At 38.0% G+C, this 22,359-nt stretch overlaps 1 protein-coding gene across 1 annotated transcript in view; it reads left to right on the forward strand.

The window, feature by feature from the left end:
• The window catches only part of ENTPD7 (ectonucleoside triphosphate diphosphohydrolase 7), a 42,732-nt gene that overhangs the window by 403 nt on the left and 19,970 nt on the right, over positions 1–22,359 (forward strand). The window contains exons 2-6 of the mRNA XM_029932355.1: positions 37–139; positions 1,490–1,672; positions 16,879–17,084; positions 17,328–17,478; positions 22,182–22,285. Coding sequence (XP_029788215.1) covers positions 132–139; positions 1,490–1,672; positions 16,879–17,084; positions 17,328–17,478; positions 22,182–22,285 — 652 coding nt within the window. The 5' untranslated portion in view covers positions 37–131. The remainder of the gene's footprint in view (positions 1–36; positions 140–1,489; positions 1,673–16,878; positions 17,085–17,327; positions 17,479–22,181; positions 22,286–22,359) is intronic.

Raw genomic sequence — 22,359 nt, forward strand, 5'->3', positions numbered from 1 at the left:
TGGAGGTAAGCCTGAAACCCAACGAACTCTTAACAGGCTGCAGACTTAGGAGATGCCTGAAACAAGGAGACCAATTTCTCAGGGCAAAAAGAAAAGGAGGTGACAGGCACTGAGACCACTGAAGGGATCCCATGGCTAGGTAAGGCTGCACATTTTCTCCTCAGCTAGGGGCTCAATTGGGGCGCAGTTGGGGGTGGCAGGTAGGTTGAGGGGCTCTGGGAGGTTTTTACACGTGAGGTTCGTCCTAGTGCTGCTTCTGGACTGCGCAGCTTGCTCGGATGGATGCAGAGAAGATCAAAGTTACTTTTTTTTTGGAAGGCAAATGTTACCATAGTTTCCAGCCCATAACCTCAGGGTGGTGGAGCGAGTGCTTGCTCAGCTCCGGAAAGTGCTAAAATGTCATGTTCTTTCGGATTTCCATTTGAGTGAATCTCCTTGCTTGTTGAAGAGGTTAAACAAAGATTTTTTTTTCTTTATATTTGAAAGTAGACTGAAGTCCTTTTGAATCAATACAGGAAGTGAACTTAATAGTTGAATATGTATATCCATATGGTGTGATTCTCTGGAACTTTCAGAAAAGATTAATGTGGATCTACATGTACCAAATGAAACAGTTGTCAAAGAGAGTAAGTGGGCAAAGATGCCAAACAGTAGGTACCGGGTAAAACCAGGGAAATGAGATAGACACATGTATATTGTCATATGTGATATATATCTGTGCTTGTGTAAACATAGACTGTCCCTGGAAATATACATAGAAACTGGGAAGCAGTGCTTGCCTTTCAGTAGGAAATGGTGGGTTAAGGCAAAAGACTCATTTTCTACGATATATCCTTTTAAATTGGTTTCATATGCATATGTTACCTTTTAAAATATTTTTTAATTAGTTGAACAAATATTCAGAATATCCAGTTATTTGACATCATTCTTGGTGGGAATGTTGTAGTTGCTCTGATTCTTCAGGGTTGTGAGAATGACCAGGGAGACTGGTGATCTTTTCATAAACATGAGAATTAGAATTCTTTGAATTATACCCAGAAGTGCAGATATTGGGAAAAGAGCAGATAAGGCTTTTCTGATTTATAGTAGAAGCACTATGAATCATATAGGCCCTTTTCTAAAATTTTTTATTATTTTTTTTTAATTTTTGAGAGAGTGTGAGGAGGGGAGTGTCAGAGAGAGGGAGACACAGAATCCGAAGACAGGCTCTAGGCTGTGAGCTAGCTGTCAGCACAGAGCCTGACGCAGGGCTTGAACCCACGAACCATGAGATCATGACCTGAGCTGAAGCTGGACGCTTAACCGACTGAGCCACCCAGGCGCCCCAGAGACCAAAAGCACATCTATATCTATAGACTTGTGGTGACATAAATTTTTGCCTTTATCAGAAAGGGCTTTAATACGCTTTAAAAACCTTTTTTGTTTTTTGTTTTTTTTTTTAAGCACTCAACTGTAGAGACTTTTCTTACTAATGTTTGTCTCATTTCAGGATCAGTTTTTCCTACCTCTGCCCAGCCTCCTGGTACTTCACTGTGCCCACAGTGAACCCATTTCCCCGTCAGAGGGTGGCATTCCTAGGACTCTTCTTCATATCCTGCCTCCTTTTACTTATGTTAATCATGGACTTTCGACATTGGGGTGCTTCACTGCCACGTGATAGGCAATATGAAAGGTGAGTCAACTTTAGATCACTTTGATCAGATTTGGCATTGAAGTCATAAACATTTTGACATATCACACAGTACTACCTTTGACCCTTTTGGGAAATACTGCACTTTTATTAGTAAAATTGTATGCCACTTATTACATTAAGAGGATCTTAAGCTCCATTTTGGCAGTGTTCACTTTTGATTCAGGAATGCTGATGTTACATTTTCACCATGAATGGCATCTTTCTATATTCTTGTTTTGGTGGACTGACTTAATGGATGCATAAATGTTTAGGACTGTTATGTATTCTTGATGAATTGACCCTTTTTCATTATTAAATGACTCTTTTTGTCCTTGATTATATTCTTTGGCCTGAAATCTACTAGTCTGGTATTAATATAATTCAGCTTTCTTTTGAGCCGTGCTAGCATTATAGATGTTTTTCCATCCTTTTAGTTTTAGCCTTTATGTCTTTATATTTCATATCTGTCCAGTCTTTTTTTTTTTTAAATTTTTTTAATGTTTTATTTATTTTTAATACAGAGAGAGACAGAGCATGAGAGGGGGAGGGGCAGAGAGAGAAGGAGACACAGAACCAGAAGCAGGCTCCAGGCTCTGAGCTAGCTGTCAGCACAGAGCCTGACGCGGGGCTCGAACCCATGAACGTGAGATCTGACCTGAGCCGAAGCCGGAGGCTTAACCGACTGAGCCACCCAGGCGCCCCTGTCCAGTCTTTTTATAAATAACTGCTTTTTATCCAGTCTGAATGTCTGCCTTTTATTTGAAGTGTTTAGACTCTTTGAATTTCATGTGATTATTAATTACACTTAGGTTTAAATCTGTCTTGCTGTTTGTTTTCTGCTTGTCACATCTGCTCTTTGTTTGCTCTTCCTCCTTCCCTTCTTTAGAATTGAGTACATTTTTAATATTCCATTTTATCTCTTTTTTGGCTTAGTAGGTATAATTCTGGGTTTCTTTTTTCTGTTTTTATTTTTATTTTAGTGGTTGCTTTATGATTTAGGTTTTATAATATGTCTTTAACTTACCATAGTCTGTCTTCAAGTTATATACTCCCTCTTCCTGTGCACCTCTTTACCTTTTCCCCTAGGCCTTTGTACCATTATTGTCACATATCTTCTTTCTGCATGTGTTATAAACTCCTTCATATATTGTTCTTATTTTTGCTTTAAACATTCAGTTGTCTTTTTTTTTTTTCAGTTGTTTAAAGAGATTTCAAAAATAAGAAAAAAAAAGGCTGGTGTATTTACCATTTCCGGGTCTCTTCATTCTTCTTTGTACTGCATATTTTCACCTGGTGTAATGTCCATTTTGTCTAATGGACGTCTTTTAACAACTTTGGTAGTAGTATGAGTTTGTAGTTGGTGAATTCTTCCAATTTCTGTGACCGAAAAAGTCATTTTGCTTTCCTTTTAAAAAATATTTGTTTGGGGGATGTCTGGGTGGCTAAGTTGGTTAAGTATCTGACTTCGGCTCAGGTCATAATCTCACAGCCCGTGGGTTCAAATCCTGCATCGGACTCTCTGTTGTCAGCACAGAGCCTGCTTCAGATCCTCTGTCCCCCTCGTTCTCTGCCCCTCCCCCACTCTCTCTTGATCTCTCTCAAAATAAATAAACAAACTTTAAAAAAAAATTCTTTGGGTAGGGAACTCTAGGTTGATCTATTTTTTTCTTTCATTACTTTAAAAACGCTGTTCTACTGTCTCCTGACTTACATTCTTTCTGAGGAAAAGTCTGCTATAATTTTTAAGTCTTGTTTTTCTGTCTTTCATGTGTCTTGCCTCTGGTTGCTTTTTAGATTTTATCACTGGTTTCAAACAATTTGATTATAATGTGCCTTGATGTAGTTTTCTTCATGGTTCTTTTGCTTATGATATGCTGATTCTTAGATCTATGGATTTATACTTTTTAATCAAACTCAGAATTTTGACCATTATTTCTTCAAATATTTTTTCCTTTCCTCTTCCATTTCTCTGGTGTCTCCAATCACATATACACTGAACCATGTGAAGCTTTCTCACTGCTCATTCTTTTTTTTTTTTTTTTTTTTAAGTCTTTTCTCTCTCTGTGTTTCTTTCTGGATATTTTATTTTTCTGTGCATTCCAGGTCATTAGTATTTTCTTCTATAAAGTCTAATTTACTGTTAATTCCATCCAGTGAGATCTGAATACCTTTTTTTTTAATAGAAAATACATCTGAATTATTTGATATAGCTTTAATGCCTTACCAGTTGCATTGAAGATCTATATTTTATAATGGTGATTCAGTTTGCTATTTTATTTGAGGTTAATTTTTAATTAGGCTACAAAATGAAATGATGACATGTTGTGTTCATCATCAACATGATTTCCTCTGTATTCCTTCTCAGACAGTATAAGGAGGCTTTGGACTACAAGTGACAAACTGACTTAAATAATAAGATAGTTTATTGGTTCACATAACTAAAAGTCGAGGGGTAAAAGGGACCATAAGTTCAGCATTGGCTGTCTTGGGGTACCTGGGTGGCTTAGTCGGTTAAGCGTCCAATTATTGATTTTGGCTCAGATTATGATCTCACAGTTTGTGAGTTTGAGCCCCATGTGGGTTTCAGGCTGACAGTGCAGAGTCTGCTTGGGATGTTCTCTGTCTTTCTCTCTTTCCCCTTCTCCCTCCCTCTCTCTCTCTGACCCTCTTCTGCTCACACTCTTTGTCTCTAAATAAATAAATAAATAAAAACTTTTTAAAAATGAAAAAAGCTTACTTTGGTGGCATTGTGGAATAAACATGAAAGGAGGGAGATAGTTTGGAATTCTCCAATAGAGAGACAATGGTCACCTGAACTTGGGTGGAAGCAATGACAATGGAGAGAAGTAAATACATTTGAAGGATATGTGGGAGATACAGTGATTTGATAGTTCCTGTCTACTATTCTATCCCAAGTAGCCAGATCTGATAAATACTTAAGTTAGCAGCAACAGATTAACTGCATAGCTAAGGGACATACAGACTGCGCCTATGTTACGTTACCACCAAAGTTCTGATAACCTGTAATGCTCTGGTTGAATAACCAGCAGCCGTATAGCCTAGAGCTCCTACTCTTTAGTGAAAGGGTACATGCATATTGCCACAAATCGCTGTATATCATCACCTTTCACTCATGGCAGTCCCTTTGAGTCATTTTGAAAGCAAATATTCATTGAGAGCTTGCTGTGTGCATGACACTGTTGTACATGCTAAGGTACAAAGATGAATAAAATGTGGCTCCTGAACTCGTCGGGTCCATAATCTAGTTAGGGAGGCAGATGTGAAGGAATAATTATTTCCCAATGAGAGAATAGTTTATATGTAACTACGTAGAATCAGGAACAAAGAATCAGAAGTTCATTAGAAGAGGCCCCTGAGTAACTAAAGTTGATATCACTAAGTTCATGAACTATATACAGTCTCATGTACTTTACTGATTAGATAGGCTTTCCCATAGAATGTGTTTGCTTTTATTTTACACACTTTTTTAATTAGCTTGGTTTTCTCCTGTCTCAGAACACAGCAGGTAAACAACAAATTAGATGGTAGTAGTAAGAAGGGTGTGCTGGTCATTAGATGTGGGAACGCTGATGATAATAGTCAATAAAAATATGCTGGCATCTTGACAAGTGAAGCAGGAGAAAGGAAATTTATTAAAAGTTGACTAATAATTCAAAATTTCTGCAGACCATTTCTATAGTGTTAAGCAGTTCTACACATTTTATTAAAACTTCTCTGTTACAAGTCTAATAATTATGTTAAATCAGTGGTTTTCAAATTTTGTGTATCTAAATCATTGGGGTACCTTTAAAAAAGGCAAATAATTGAACTTCTTCTAGAGGTGATTCTACTGTGCAGCCTAATTTGAGAACCATTGCTGTAAGATTCAGTTATATTGATTTGAAGAGGAAGTATTGTGGTGTAGGGAAAGAGGATTAATTTTAGAGCCAAACAGCCCATCATTCAATAGTTGGGTCAGGTCCTGTATTCTTAAATCTCATTTTCTTGTTGTATAAAGTAGAGATACAAATGCTTGCCTTATAGTTTTGTCATTTGGATTAAAAGAGAAAAGCTTCTAGGACCAACTAGTGCATCATGGGGGGTTAAGTCTTATTGTTTGAAATAAATTTGATTTTTCTGTTTTCTAATTCCATTTTCTGCCCTCCAGATATACACTGAAGATAATGGGCAGCATTATATCCATTTCAAATTTTCCTTCCAGAATTTTTTTTTTCTGGCTGCTGCTATTGATTAAGCTCTGGTGAGCACAAGCTGACGATAAAATGATCCAAGCAAATAATAAGGAATTGATGGAAACACTTTAGTTCAACAGCTTACAAAAAATTAGGATACATGTTTATGGCTCTGATTTTTATATTGCATGTAATACAAAGTGATATCTTTTCAACTTGTTCTGATTCATATGATGAAATTAGGTCAGTAGTCTGTATTAGAAAAAAAATATTTTAATTTGAAATTTTTTCAGCCATTGGTGGAGCTAGCATATCACCTCCAGGCAATATGACCCAGGATTTTAGAAGTCCGCATGAGGGTTTTCCCTCAGTAGTTTGAAAACTGAAGGGTTGTTGTATCTTTTTTTGTTTAGTATGAACATCTACTCATATTGCTTCTGGAAGGAGAAAGGAGGAAGTTTGCATCAGAACTAGAATTTAAGAAAAGATAAATTTAGAGAGTGATAGAGTATCAGTAAGGATAGAATCCAGAGCTGGGTTTTTTTATATGTTTTATTTATTTATTTATTTATTTATTTATTTATTTATTTATTTATTTATTTAGAGACAGCATGAGAGGGGAGGGTCAGAGAGAGAGAGGGAGATACAGAATCTGAAGCAGGCTCCAGGCTCTGAGCTAGCTGTCAGCACAGAGCCTGATGCGGGGCTTGAACCCACGACCCGTGAGATCATGACCTGAGCCGAAGCTGGACGCTTAACCGACTGAGCCACCCAGGTGCCCGAAGAGCTGTTTTTGTTTTTAATAGACTTTATTTTTTAGAATTTTCGGTTCACAGCTAACCTAAGTGGAAGTACAGAGGTTTCCCTCTTACCCTTACATGCATAGCAAGGCTATTTTTAAGAATAATTTTTGTTAGGGGCATCGGGGTGGCTCAGTCGGTGAAGCATCTGACTTCCGCTCAGGTTCTGATCTCGCATTTGAGGAGTTTGAGCCCCGCATCATGCTCTGTGCTGACAGCTCAGAGCCTAGAGCCTACTTCGGATTCTGTGTCTCCCTCTCTCTCTGCCCCTCCCCCACTCATGCTCTGTTTCTCTCTCAAAAATAAATATAAACATTAAAAATATTTTAAAAAATAATTTTTGTTAGATATATTGTAATCAACTGTTTATCTGCCATGTGCCATGTTATAAGATGTGCTCTATCAATTTCATCAGACTTAATACATATTTTATACTTAAGTATTGATTATTCATTTATTCATCAAAAATTAGTGTTTACACTGTGGTATCTATCCAGCAGGTAGCCACTTGCCACAATGGCTATTTAAATTTAAATTAATTAAAATAAATTCAGTTCTTCACTTGTACTAATCACATTTCAGGTGTGCACTGGCTACAGCTATCCCGTTGTGGCCAGTGGCTATCCCATTGGACAGATAGGGGATATTCCCATATCGGAAAGTTTTACCCCTGGGTGCTACGTAAATTGTTAAAATGTATTAATAATTTTTAGTACAAGGGGCCCTTTTAGCATGTATCATATATATAGTGCAAGGCAAATGGTAAACTATCCTTACTTAAATGTTCTGTATATTCATTACATTTCTTCTTAACCTTAATGTTCAGTATGATTCACTTTTTTGTAATCTCACTACTGTCTTCATTAGAGGGGAAATTTTTGTCAGGTTTACTGTTCTGGAGAATGTCTTTGGTAGCTTTTGAGAGGTGATAACTTCATATTCCTTTGCCATCTGGGTATAACTATGAGTAAGAGGTTTTGCATCAGCAGTGGGTTCCAGTACTGACTTTCCTTTGGAGTTTCAATTCTGTTTAAAGCAAGTTGAAAAGAGACATTGCTTTTTATTAGGCTAAAAATGATAAGCTTCAGGGGTGCCTGGGTGGCTCAGTCAGTTAAGGTTTTGTCTGACTTCAGCTTAGGTCATGATCTCGTGGTCTTGTGGGTTCAAGCCCCGTATCGGCTCTGTGCTGACAGCTCAGAGCCCAGGGCCTGCTTCAGATTCTGTGTCTCCCTCTTTCTCTGCCCCTCCCTCACTCATGCTCTGTCTCTCTCCATCTCTCAAAAATGAATAAACATTAAAAAAAATAAGCTTCAGGATATGCTGATGAAATTCAGACTTCTTATGTACAATAGAACCATTCAGAGATTTTTGCTGGTGAAATTGAAGGCGTTTACTTGCATTTGTTGACATTTATTCTTTTATTCACTTACTTGTCCTTTAACAGTGTTAAAAGTATTTATAAACAAAGCTTTAAATTATAAATGCTCTGACTGCTCTGATTAATCTTGTTAGGAGATAAGCAATAACCTTACAAGATGCTTTCCTGGGTATGTATTACTATCATCAGTCATGCACAGCTACTTTCCATATAATGTTACTATATTTGGTTCTGAGTCTTGAATGGAGTTGAAAGACTATGATGAAATTCAGTAAGAAGCTGGTAGCTCCCTGCTGATGGGGACTTTTGGTGTGTTGCTGAGTTCTGTTTGAACTCCAGAAGTGATATAATCAGTGTTGATTTTGTATGCTGAGTAGTGGTTTGGTCAGTTACTGCCCTAATACTAGTAATGTCTTCAGGATAATGGCAGTGAAAGCCACTGTCTTCAGTTTTACTCTGGGTGATGTATCTGTGAGTAACTTTCTTTTCATTGACTCAGCATTGATTAGAGGGAAATCAGGTTTCTTAAATAGAAAGGGGGTATGTGTGTATGTGTGTAGAGGGGTAAATATGTGTGATAGTAAATCAGCTCTCTCCTGGGAAACTGGGTGTGAGGGATTCCAAAGCTTTTGGAACTTTTCTCTTGAGATTTAGGTCCTCTTTAGGGATTAACCTAGTATAATAACAGCAAAGCAGGAGAGTCCAGCAGTGCAGGTAATTGATAATGACGGCTAAGACCAGGACTGCAAGTCACAAATGCAAGAAAGGACCATTGATCCATCCATGTCAGGAGCCTAGACAAAGGAGGACCTTCAGTATTTGCAAAGTGTAAGAAGCCTGATTATATCACAAGAGGTCAGAGTTCTAGAAAGATGTGATACTATTACTTCCTAAAGGGGAAAATTGTTTTTGAGTTACTCATTTGTATGCATGATGAGAAAAATGGAGACTTCGTGCTGGATGCAACCATTGAGCAAAGACTCATATGGGAAGTGTAGCAAAACTACTGCCTGGTCCTTTCTTACTCCCTTGTGTTCAAATGTCAAGTGACATTTTTCTGCCAATGTACACATGGAGACTTCTAAGAAAAGGGAAAAGCAAAGTTGAGTTGCAGACAGATTAGAGTTGTAAAGTTGCTTATCTTGACAGGAACCCAGGAGGAAGACAGGATGCATTGGAAAGCCATTGAACGTTTCTGAGAAGGAGGCCAATTGATGTGAAGTATGTATAGTAGACAGCTAATAAAGACAGAGGAGTTCACACACCTGCAGCTCCACAGGGTGAGCTCTAGGACCAACCAGTTCGTGTTGGCTAATACATGTCAGAGAAATGCAAGGAACATTGTGACAGTTTGGAGATATTGCAGATAAGGTGTCTGCTCTTGGGAAACTGATAGACTAAGTGCAGAGGTGGAACAAACAAATAGGAGTCTTAGGAGTTCATACTGGAATATAAACAAACTGCTTAAAGGGATAATGACATTCCACATTGTAAAACAGAAGGAGGAGGCCTTTTCAAATGACTGTGAGTATTACAAGAATTGTTGAGTTCTTAAGAACTGGGAAGTCATGTCATAGAAGAGAAGGGGGAGGAATAGAGAAGCAGATGGATGTTCCAGAGAAAAAGAATGTCACATTACAGCATTGGTTGTCAAAGTGTTTACTGACACAGTGGGAGTTCCTGAGACCTTTCCAGGGGAGTCTGTGAGGCCAAAATTAGGCCAAAACTATTTTCATAATAATAATAAGATGATATTTGCCTTTTTTAAAAAGTTTATTGGGGTGCCTCAGTGGCTCAGTTGTTTAAGTGTCCGACTTCAGCTCAGGTCATGATCTCATGGTTGGTGGGTTCGAGCCCCACATCGGCCTGTGCTGAATGCTTGCTCAAAGCCTGGAGCCTACTTCAGATTCTGTGTTTCCTTCTCTCTCTGACCCTCCCCACTAATGCTCTGTCTCTTTCTCTCAAAATAAAATAAATAAATAAATAAAATAAACGTATAAAAATACATAAAATAAGTTTATTTAATTTGCATCCAAGTTAGCATATAGTGCAACAATGATTTCAGGAGTAGATTCCTTAATGCCCCTTACCCATTTAGCCCATCCCCCCTTCCCACAACCCCTCCAGAAACCCTCTGTTTCTTCTCCATATTTAAGAGTCTCTTATGTTTTGTCCACCTCCCTGTTTTTATATTATTTTTGCTTCCCTTCTCTTATGTTCATCTGTTTAGTATCTTAAAGTTATCATATGAGTGAAGTCATATGATATTTGTCTTTCTCTGACTAATTTTGCTTAGCATAATACCCTCCAGCTCCATCCATGTAGTTGCAAATGGCAAGATTTTATTCTTTTTGATTGCTGAGTAATATTCCATTGTATATATATATACCACATCTACTTTATCCGTTCATCTGTGATTGGACATTTGGGCTCTTTCCATACTTTGGCCATTGTCAGTAGTGCTGCTGTAAACATTGGGGGGCATGTGCCCCTTTGAAACAGCACACCGGTATCCCTTGGATAAATGCCTAATAGTGCAATTGCTGGGTCATAGGGTAGTTCTATATTTAATTTTTTTAATGTTTATTTATTTTTGAGACAGAGACAGAGTGCGAGCAAGGGAGGGGCAGAGAGAGAGGGAGACACAGAATCTGAAACAGGCTCCAGGCTCTGAACTATCAGCACAGAGCCTGACCAGGGCTGGAATCCACGAACTGCTAGATAATGACCTGAGCCAAAGTCGGATGCTTAACCGACCCAGCCACCCAGGTGCCCCAGTATATTTTTAATTTTTTGAGGAACCTCCATACTGTTTTCCAGAGTGGCTGCACCAGTTTGCATTCCCACCAGCAGTGCAAAAGAGATCCTCTTTCTCCAACATCTTTTGTTGCCCGAGTGTTAATGTTAGCCATTCTGACCGGTGTGAGGTGGTATCTCATTGTGATTTAGATTTGTATTTCCTGGATGATGAGTGGTGTTGAGCATTCTTTTCATGTGTCTATTTGCCCTCTGTATGTCTTCTTTGGACATGTCTATTCATGTCTTTTGCCCATTTCTTCACTGGATTATTTGCTTTATGGGTGTTCAGTTTGCTAAGTTCTTTATAGACTTTAGATACTAACCCTTTATCTGATATGTCATTTGCAAGTATCTTCTCCCATCAATTGCCTTTTAGTTTTGCTGAACGTTTCCTTCACTGTGCAGCAGCTTTTTATTTTGATGGGGTCCCAATAGTTCATTTTTGCTTTTGTTTCCCTTGCCTCTGGAGAGTGTTGAATAAGAAGTTGCTGTGGCCAAGGTCAAAGAGGTTTTTGTCTGCTTTCTCCTCTAGGATTTTGATGGCTTCCTGTGTTACATTTAGGTCTTTCATCCATTTTGAGTTTATTTTTGTGTATGGCGTAAGAAAGTGGTCCAGATTCATTCTTCTGCATGTCACTGTCCAGTTTTCCCAGCATCCTTTGCTGAAGAAACGGTCTTTATTCTATTGGAAGTTCTTTCCTGCTTTGTCAAAGATTAGTTGGCCATATGTCTGTGGGTCCATTTCTGGGTTCTCTATTCTGGTCCACTGATTTGAATGTCTGCTTTTGTGCCAGAATCATATTGTTTGATGATTATACCTTTGTAATATGTCTTGAAGTCCAGGAGTGTGATGCCTCCAGCTTTGGTTTTCTTTTTCAAAATTGCTTTGGCTGTTTGGGAACTTTTCTGGTTCCATACAAATTTTAGGATTGTTTGTTCTAGCTCTGTGAAGAATGCTGGTGTTATTTTGGTAGGGATTGCTTGCCTGTTTTTTAATTGGTAAGAAACACATAACATAAAATTTACTGTTTTAGCTACTTTTAATTATACATTTCAGTATTGTTATGTGTATTCACATTGTTATTTGACCAATCTCCAGAACTTTTTCATCTTGCAAGTCTGAACTCTATACCCATTAAACAACAACTCCACTTTTTTCCCCTCCCTGCGCCAACCCCTGGTAATCACTATTCTTTTTTCTGTTTGATGAATATGGCTACTTCACATCTCTCATATAAGTAGAACCCACAATATTTGTCTTTTTGTGACTGGCTTATTTTACTTAGCATGATATCTTCAAGGTTCACCCATATGTAGCATATGATAAAGATTCCTTCTCTTTTAGGGCTGATGAATAATACCCATTTTATATACTGCATTTTGTTCATTTGTTCATCTGTCCGTGGATATTTTATTTGCTTCTACATCTTGGCTATTGTGATGTTCTTTGCCCTTTTCACTGAGTTGACGTTTATACTAATGATGCAAAGCAATGGGTAGGGAGGACTGCGGGCGCCTTGGCACAAATCAGGATGGAGGCCTCAAATTACTCTGTTAGTTATGGTAGTCGTCATTGTCACACAGTTGTAATGGGAAAAAATTCCAGTTCCATTTAAGAATATCTTTTTCATATTCTATGTGACAAAATTGGAAGTGTGAGTTAAGCACTTCTCTTGCACACTAGAGTTATCTTGAGGAAAAGCCCTTAGGCAGTCTTTTGGGGGTATGAGCTAAACCTAGCTGCTTTTCTCCCAGAATATTATTCTTACTTGAAAAAATTCCAGAAAAACTATGGTTTTAAGATTTGGATATTTCATAGACCTCTTCTTAAAAAATGAATGTGGTAAAAGTCTGTCACTTCAAGGAAGACTGTTAGGGGTGCCTGAGTGGCTCAGTCTGTTGAACGTCTGACTTCAGCTCAGATCATGATCTCGCAATTTGTGGGTTTGAGCCCCACGTTGGGCTCTGTGCTGACAGCTAGCTTGGAGCCTGGAGCCTTGGAGCCTGGAGCCTGTCTTCGGATTCTGTGTCTCTCTCTCTGACCCTCCTCTGCTCATGCCGTCTCTCTCAAAAATAAATAGGGACGCCTGGGTGGCTCAGTTGGTTAAGCCTCTGGCTTCGGCTCAGGTCAGATCTCATGTTCGTGGGTTTGAACCCTGCGTCAGGCTCTGTGCTGACAGCTAGCTCAGAGCCTGGAGCCTGCTTCCAGTTCTGTGTCTCCTTCTCTCTCTGCCCCTCCCCCTCTCATACTCTGTCTCTCTCTGTATTAAAAATAAATAAAATGTTTAAAAAATAATAAATAATAAAAAAATTTTTTTAAAGAGGAAGACTGTTAGTTTTTATTGCCCGTGATAACATTTGAGCTTTCAAGTGGAAATTAGCAGTTTGGAACATTTGTATCTGCCACTATGAGTCTGCTAGCTTCTCAATACTTAAAATACTTTTTTTTCCTCTTAAATTTACATCCAAGTTAGTTAAAATATTGTGCAATAATGTTTTCAGGAGTAGATTCCAGTGATTCATCCCCTGTGTATAATGCCTGGTGTTCTTCCCAACATGTGTCTTCCTTAATGCCCCTTACCCATGTAGCCCATCCCCCACCCAAAAAGACTTTTTAAAAAATAATATTGGTAGTGATATTAATGAGTGTGTGTGTGTGTGTTTAATGTTGTAGAATGAAATATGTGAATGTTAGGAAGATTTATATAGCTCAGCGAACCAGTATTTCCCAGTATAGGATGTTACAAAATTGTACAGTGGTAAAAGCCATTCAAAGTGCAAGACAGACTAATGGTTAATGTTATAAAGTATGAAACATTCTTAGATAGGGTTTTAGATTTCACATTGCAGCTAACCTTTAAGAAACTCTACTTGTTGAGATTTAGTATAGTATCAAAGAAGATCTAAATGGGCTATTAAAATATTCCCTTTTCAAACAGCATGTTTTTTTTCAATACACTCCAATCAAAACAACATATTGTAACAGATTGAATACAGAGGCAAGTATGAAAATCTAGCTGTATTCTACTAATCCACACCCTAAAGAGATTTCCAAAATCATAAATAATACCACCTTTCTATTTTTTTATTTTAGAATATGGTTATTTTTATAAAATATATTAATATGTAAAGAGTTCATTGTTATATTTAAATAAGTAAATATTAAAAATTTTTGTTTTATTTTCTAACATGGTAAATATAAATAGATGTAACCCACGTATACAAAAGCTCTTTTGCATCCAGTAATTTTTAAGAATATAAAAGGGGGTCCTGAACCTTAGATGTTTGAGAACCAGTGTACTAGAGAAAAGTTATTCATTAAGCAGGAGGGAATAGGGTCTAGAATTTAGTCAGAAGAGTAGAGGGGAAGGTTTTGAGAGAGGGAAAGCAGAGAGAGATCTGTGAAGCATGTGAAGTAGAAAGATTGCTAGGATAAGAAAGGAAAAGTCACTTTAGGCTAGAGATGACTTATCTTGTGTGAGGTCAGTATTTGCAAGAGTTCTGTTACTTGAACCCAGATGTCTTCCCAGCTTTCATGTGATAGAAGTGAGCTATTATGAGTTGATTTGTGGATCGTAAGTAAGCCCAGTTCAGCCCAATAATTTGATTAGAATGGGAAAGTATGTGGTGAAACAGTCTTTATGACTATAAACGTGCTAGAATGTAACAGATTTTTACCACCTGCTTCATTTCCCATAACTCCCTCTTCTATAGGATCCAGAAAAAAGTTCTACCTGATTCTATCCTATGTAATCATTTACAGCATGATACTGGAGTTCAAATAAATATATGATCTTCCCTTATTTTGTATTGTAGAGTAGGAAAAGTGCTTAAGTTTACTTTTTATTTCAGAACTGATTCTGTATGCTCATTCATTCATCAAGATTTGCTTTTCTGTCCAAAGTAGGGAACTTTGTGGTCTGCATAGCAATGTCAAATCACCAGTAAACAGGGGCTAGATTATTGCAAGGGTTGGGACATATGTGCCTTATTGTCTGATTCAGAGGTCGATTTACTAAAGAGCTAATGATGCCTACTTCAGGGCCCCTTACATGTGTGGGTCCCTTTTGTATTTTAATGTTGAATATTTCTTAAAACCAAAGCAAAACAAAACAACTACCCAATGGCATTAGTTTCAGGCTTCACAAAACCTAGTTCTGAAGGGTTCTGTATAAGGGTCTAGGGGGATCTAGGAATTAGGTCTAAATATAGTTTTGGATGAGTAGGGCAAGTATAAGGGAGGGAGTTTAGTGGTGATGCTTGAAAAAATTGACAGCATTGCTTTCAGAGCATTTATTCAACTATTAGTTCAACCTATAGTGATACTTAATCAAATTTAAAAGAATTTACAGGACAACGTTTTAATCTGTTTACTGTGCAGTATGTATTCTTAGCACCAAGAAAGAACTCTTTCCATATAATAAGTTAAAAGCCATTCTCACTGGGCTTCTCTTCAAGCGAAGCCTTCGAAGAAAAGTCAGCAATGCTTGTACTTTTCAGACTCTCAGGTTCTGAGTGAACCATAATGTTTATTAATGCCTCAGACTCAGGAGCATTGTACCGACTCTTAGCCTTCTTTTCTTCTGGACTTCTCAGCTCTTGTCTCCAGAGTGTCTTCTATTAATTGCTTTCCCAATGATCACGTAACAGTAAGAGCAGTGGCAGTAACACAGTGCTGTGCTAACCACTCAGCATGCACTGTCTGCCTGAGGGCAGAGACTTGGCATCCTTATTTTACAGATGAAAAAACAGTCTGAGAGAAGTTAGGTAACTTGTTGAAGGTCACACAGTATAGAAAGTGCTGGAGCTGAGACTCAGACCTTGGTGTTTTGATGGTACCATCTTCCTGCTATCTGCCAAATAAATATCTTCCAATGCGAATCTGAAAAAAAATTCCAACAGAAAGTAGTGATGTCCTAAGGCCTAGAAGCTTTGCTTTTATTTATTTATTTATTTATTTATTTATTTATTTATTTGTTTGTTTGTTTTAGCAGTGTAATCTTTTATTTTTTAGACTGGGTGTTGGGTACAGAGGCATTGTTTTATTGTTATTTATACACATTTTATAAGCATTCTTTTTATGATCATAAAATACTTTAAAAGATTACAGAAAAGAATAACTACTGTGTTTATGAAATACATTTTTTATTAATGCAATTCTAGCAGTAAAAAGTGTAAAGAGAAAAGCCCCACATATATGACCATCCAGAAACACATATTAAGTGGCAATCATTCCAAAGTATTCTTAATGTTTGTATACAGAAAGGATAGAGAGATAGAAGAGAAATTCTTAGGATTGTTTTAGTTAACTAGTGTGTATAACAAACTTCCCCATATCTCAGTGGCTTATAACAATAAAAAACAGTTATTTACTCAGGCCTACAAGCTCTTAAAAGTTGGTAAAAGATTCGATATCCCATAAAGAAGATGTGATATATATATATACACACACACCCACAATGGGGTATTACTCAGCAATCAAAAAGAATGAAATCTTGCTATTTGCAACTGTGTGGATGGAACTAGAGGGTATTGTGCTAAGCAAAATTAGTTAGGCAAAGACAAATATCATATGACCTCACTCATATGAGGACTTTAAGATACAAAACAGATGAACATGAAGGAAGGGGAATAAAAATAATATGAAAACAGGGAGGGGACAAAACATAAGAGACTCTTAAATACGGAGAAGAAATAGAAGGTTGCTGGAGGGGTTGTGGGAGGGGGGATGGGCTAAATGGGTAGGGGCATTAAGGAATCTACTCCTGAAATCCTTGTTACACTATATGCTAACTCACTTGGACGTAAACTAAAAAACAATTAATTAAAAAAAAAAAGGTTTGGTATCCCAGCCAGTTTCAGAACTGCCCCCACTGACATTTCAGTAGCTCTCAGCAAGCAAACCAGCTGTTGCCTTATCTATGTACATCACTAACTATGTTGTTAGTGTTGTTTCATTTCTTAGGACGTGTGGTTTCACGTGGCTGGCACAGGTGGACACTTCATGACCCCAATTTCTCTTTTTGACTGGCTCAGGTACTTGGCTCGAGTAGGGGAGCTTGAAGCAACCAACACTGAAGACCCAACTCTAAATTATGGACTTGTTGTGGATTGTGGCAGCAGTGGCTCCCGGATTTTTGTTTATTTCTGGCCAAGACATAATGGCAACCCCCATGATTTGCTGGACATCAAACAGATGAGAGACCGCAATAGCCAACCAGTGGTTAAAAAAATCAAGCCAGGTACTATTTGGGATGTATTTTGTTGTCACTCTCTTTACCTGCTGCAGGCATGACAGAGGAGAGAAGAGAAGAGACAAAAAGAAAGCTCCCTTTTTTTCTTGAGATTCTGGATAATGGAGATATCTCATTCATTGCTGTTCCCATCCTCTCAAATAAATGTTTAAGACTTTAAGCAGAACTTTATGGATATCAGTCTTCTGAGTCCATGTGATCTACTTTTTAAAGTATTTTGTCTTACTTAAGGAATCTCTGCAATGGCGGACACTCCAGAACATGCCAGTGATTACCTTCGTCCTCTGCTGAGCTTTGCTGCTGCTCATGTGCCTGTGAAGAAGCACAAGGAGACCCCCCTTTACATCCTGTGCACAGCAGGCATGAGGCTTCTCCCTGAGAGGTGAGATGTGGGGTCTGAGCAACAGGGGAGAATGGGTGGCACCAAGTTGCCAGGCTGATTCCACATATTATTCTTTGCAGTTCCCTGGTCTGAAGGTGGGCTATGTGGGCACGATGCAGAGCTGACAGGTGGCACTGGAAGACTCCTTGCTCAAAATAGAGCAGAGCTAGCCCTGCATGCAGTTATTTCACAGTCTGTTCAGAGCTTCATGCCATTTCCCTCTTTCAGATCAATATTTATCTCTGAAGGCTGTAATGATTCTTGGTTTTGACTGAGGAGCAGTGGTGATGGTGATAAATTTAGATCACTAGAAGGGGAGCATAGTTAACAGAAGGGTTGTATGAGGTTCACCTGAGCATCTGGGTACCTGGGGGCTGATAGGAATGCCACTCTCTCTATAACTGCCTGGTGACAGTGCTGCTTGTGAAGCTCAGTCTCCATTGTTTTAGACCAGTTTTTCAGCTTCATCCAGTCAAGTCTTTTCCACTTGACCTTGGCAATTTATCCCAGTATCTTACCATTCAATTCTTCTTCCTTCTCTTGAAGAAGAGGAGGAAGAGGCAGTGGCTGTACTTAGATCAGATCCCTTCTTGTTTGTAATTTCTCCCCTTTGACACTTCTGGCTTCTTCACACTTATTTTGGTCTTGGGGTGGGAGTGAGCTCCCATAACTTTTGAAATCATCCTTCTGGAAAGTTCAAAGTCTCATAGGCAACAAGTATTTTTATTAGTTTAAATATTTTCTTCTTGGCAAATAACAGTTCCCTTTTCCAGAAAGTTTTATTTTGTATTTTTGGCCAGCAGCAAAAACCTTGGCTATGCATATAGGGCTTCGTGCTGCTTATGCAGACATGCTGGGCAGTATAACATATGTTCATAGTTCTTTCAGTGGGCTTCTTTCCTTCTCTTTAGACACACAATTACTAGTTTACTATCTTGCCTACTGTTGAGAGGCAGATTATATAGCCATTAGTTGAAATGAGAGACCTTTTAGGCCCTTATTTTCTCATATCTCTTGACCTGATTTTAGCTCAGGTCATGATCTCATGATTCATGCGATTCAGCCCTGTGCTGACAGCATGGATCCTGTTTGGGATTCTCTCTCCCTTTCTCTCTCTGCCCCTCTGCTGTTTGCACTCTCCCTCTCTAAATAAATAAATAAACTTAAAAAAATTTTTTTTGTTTTGTTTTTGGGTTGGCTGAGTGGCTCAGTCAGTTGAGTGTCCGACACTTAATTTCAGCTCAGGTCATGATCCTCGGGTCATGAGATTGAGCTTGCATCAGGCTCTGTGCTCAGCGTGGGGCCTGCTTAGGATTTTGTCCCTCTCTCTTTCCCTTTGCCCTTCTCCCCCACTTATGCATGCTATCTCTTAAAAACATTTTTTGGTATGTTTTTTATTTTAAACCAAGTTTTAAAATATTATAGCTGCATTAAAGGAAAAACAACAGCAAACTTCTATCCCTATTGCCCTATCGAAAGTGTTTCATTTTATCATATATCTTTCTTTCTGTACATACGTCTGTAATTTCTACAATGTTGTGACCATACTGCACATGTAATTTAGAATTTTTGGTTTTGACATAAGTAATAATCATATAGTTCAAAATTTAGAAACCCTGGGAAGAGTATAGGGGACACAGTGGGTGCCACGTCACAGGCCTGTGAGTGGTCCGGGATCAACACCAAGGAAGGGGATGAGCACCAGAGAAAATGCTCATGCGGAAGTCACAAAGGCAGAGCTGACCAGGAGGTTTGGCCACGTTTTGTGGGTCTGGAGCAAAAGAAAGGATTGTCTTATCTCTTGATGTCGTTCAGCATGGACACTGTTTGTCAAAGAAGTTTCTGTCCAGATAAAACCCATTATGTAACTCCATTCCTTTTGTCTAAGATGTTCACTGTCAGCATAGAAGCCCTAAGTATTTATGTTTCTTTTATCTTAAGAATTTGTGAAGAGCTTCCCTTTTAATTCATCTTTTAATCCCTTTCTAAATAATGCCTAAATTTATCCTGGGCTTATGAAATTGTTGTTACCTCTTGAGGTAGCTGTAGTTGTTGACATAAATATAACTACTGTAAGAACCTGTTCTGTATAATTAATGCTTTGCTAATTTATTAGCATTTGTGAGCAATATTCAGAATGGGTTTAAATCACCTGGACTCTATTTTGAAATGTATTATCACTAGGTTTTATTTCTTTGCCAAAGGCCCAGACTAACAATCTCTTTTACCTCTTTTTCATTTTGTAATGGAAATATCCTTTAAAAATTACAAAGGTAGTACAAGGCAACATTTAAGGGAAAAAAAACTTTTGTTATGGGAAATTTCAAACATAAATAAAAATAGAACAGCATAACAACTCCTTATTTTCTCAGCTCCCAGCTTCAACAGTTATCACCATTTTGCCACTGAAAGTTTTTTGGGGTTTGCTTTTGTTTTTTTGTTTTTTTTGTTTTTTGAAAGTGAGAGAGACAGTGCGAATAGGGGAGGGGGAGAGAGAGAGAATTCCAAGCAGGCTCTGTATCGTGAGCCCACAGCTTCATGCAGGGCTTGAACTCATAAACATGAGATCATGACCTGAGCTGAAACCAAGAGTCAGACGCTTAACCAAGTGAGCCACCCGGGTGCCACTGAAAGTTATTTTTTTTTAAATAAAGAGACAATATTGGGGCTCCTGGATAGTTCAGTCATTTAAGCGGCCAACTTGGGTTCAGGTCATGATCTCACAGTCCGTGGGTTCGAGACCTTCATTGGGCTCTGTGCTGACAGCTCGGAGCCCAGAATCTGCTTTGGATTCTATCTCTCACTCTGCCCCTCCCCTTCTCTCACTCTGTCTCTCTCTCTCTCTCTTTCAAAATAATAAACATTACAAATAATTTTAAAAAAAGAAAATATTGAATTTTGGGGAACAGAAGTTCTGTGCAGTACATGAAGAATTCTTTTGTTTTATTGTTCAATATAAGTTGGGATCATATCACATGTACTGTCTCAAACCTATTAGAACTCAAATATATTGGACATATTTTCATGTCAATACATATAGAGTATAAATCATTTCTTTTAACATCTGTCTAGTGTTATATTATATGGTATGGCATAGATTATTTAACAGGGTGTCACTTTTTTATTGTTATAAATCTGCAGCATTCTCTTTCTTTTTGTGTTTTAATCTGATGATTTACTTGCCGTAAATTTCTAAAAGTATAAAAGCTGGTCAAAAGTTAAGCACATTAAAAATTTGGATATAAAATCCTGGATTGCTTTTAGAAAGATCTACCAGTGGGGCACCTAGCTGTCTCAGTTGATAGAGCATCAACTCTTGATCCTAGTGTCGTGAGTCATGAGTTCAAGCCCCACATTGGGCATGAAGCCTACCAAAAAAAAAAAAAAAAAAAGATCATACCAGTAATTTACATTCCAAACAGCAGTGTATGGGGGGTGCCCTTTTTTCCATATTTTCCCCCAAATCAGCAAGCCCTCTTCTTTGGTTATTTTAAGCAAATACCCAATTGGAAGCCTATTCAACAGGGAGGGCAAAATAATCCCTCTGGTTCCCTGTGTAAAATTATTTTTGTAAGAATTTACTATGTATAACAAGCTTTTTTAGAAACTGTATTTTACAGTATATTGTAAAATTATTACTTTATTTTTTAAAACATGTTGTAAAAACATGTTTATTTGGGAGTGAGAGAGAGAGAGCTCAAGTGAGCGTGCACGAAATGGGAGGAGTAGAGAAAGAGGGAGAGAGAATCCCAGGCAGGCTGTACACTCAGTGCAGAGCCTGATGCAGGACTCGATCTCACAACCATGAGATCATGACCTGAACTGAAAGAAAATTATTACTTTAAATGTATTTTTTACTTTCAAGTGTTATCATTCTTCACTAAGTAATGCTGACAACTATCTGAGCCAACAGAATATTTTTGTAATGAGTAATTTTAAAAATCCAGGATAGTTGCTCTTGTTTTTAACTACTTTGTCTAGATTCATATTATTATTTCTAGCTTTGTTTCTTTGCTTTTCTTTAATAACACTGATAGCATAAAACTTTAGAGGAGAAAATAGATACTACTAGATACTAAGACTCAGACTTTGTCCCCAAATTGTTATGACCTTTGGATTTTGGTCCTGATCTGGGTTTTTCAAATGATAAGACTTTTATAAAAAAAAAAAAAAAAACCCAACCTTTGAAATATATAAAAGGAGATTAAAAAGTTCATTGTCAGCTTTGTAAAGGATTATTAAAAACATGTGGACTAACAGCCTGTGTTGTGTGGTGATACGAGGTGTTGTTCCTGTATTGTGTAAGATCTGAGGATAAGATCGTGTTCCTTAGTCTGACAGCTCTTTTCACAGTAGTTAGGAATCGTGCAGTTGTGAAACTGTGCTTCCTGCCACTTATACATACTCGGACTTGTGAGAGGCACAGAACTGTCGTCTCATCTTTTCATACTATTTGAATTATAAAATTATACAAAGGAAAAGTATTACGAGTATCTTACTGCCTTTTAAGTGAGAGGATATACTTTGGAGGCTGTTTAAACCTTTAAAATCAGGAGAAGTACCATAAAGAAATAGGACTTAACTAGTGGTTGGACTACATTAGCAGTGAGGTCCTAACAAGTCTGAGTAGAAGGTCAAGTTGAAGCTAATTGCGAGAAGAGTGTTTAATAATTAACTTTTATATTTTTTGTTCTTTCTTGCAGAAAGCAGCTGGCTATCTTGGCTGATCTGGTGAGAGATTTACCGCTGGAGTTTGACTTCCTCTTTTCACAGTCTCAGGCAGAAGTGATCTCTGGGAAGCAGGAAGGTACTGGGCCTCGAGGGGTGCACTGCTTCAGCTCCCAGCCAACCATGGTGTAGTCTCTCTGCTGGGGGCAGGGT

Source organism: Suricata suricatta, chromosome 2 (assembly GCF_006229205.1).
Source record: "Suricata suricatta isolate VVHF042 chromosome 2, meerkat_22Aug2017_6uvM2_HiC, whole genome shotgun sequence".
NCBI lineage: Eukaryota > Metazoa > Chordata > Mammalia > Carnivora > Herpestidae > Suricata > Suricata suricatta.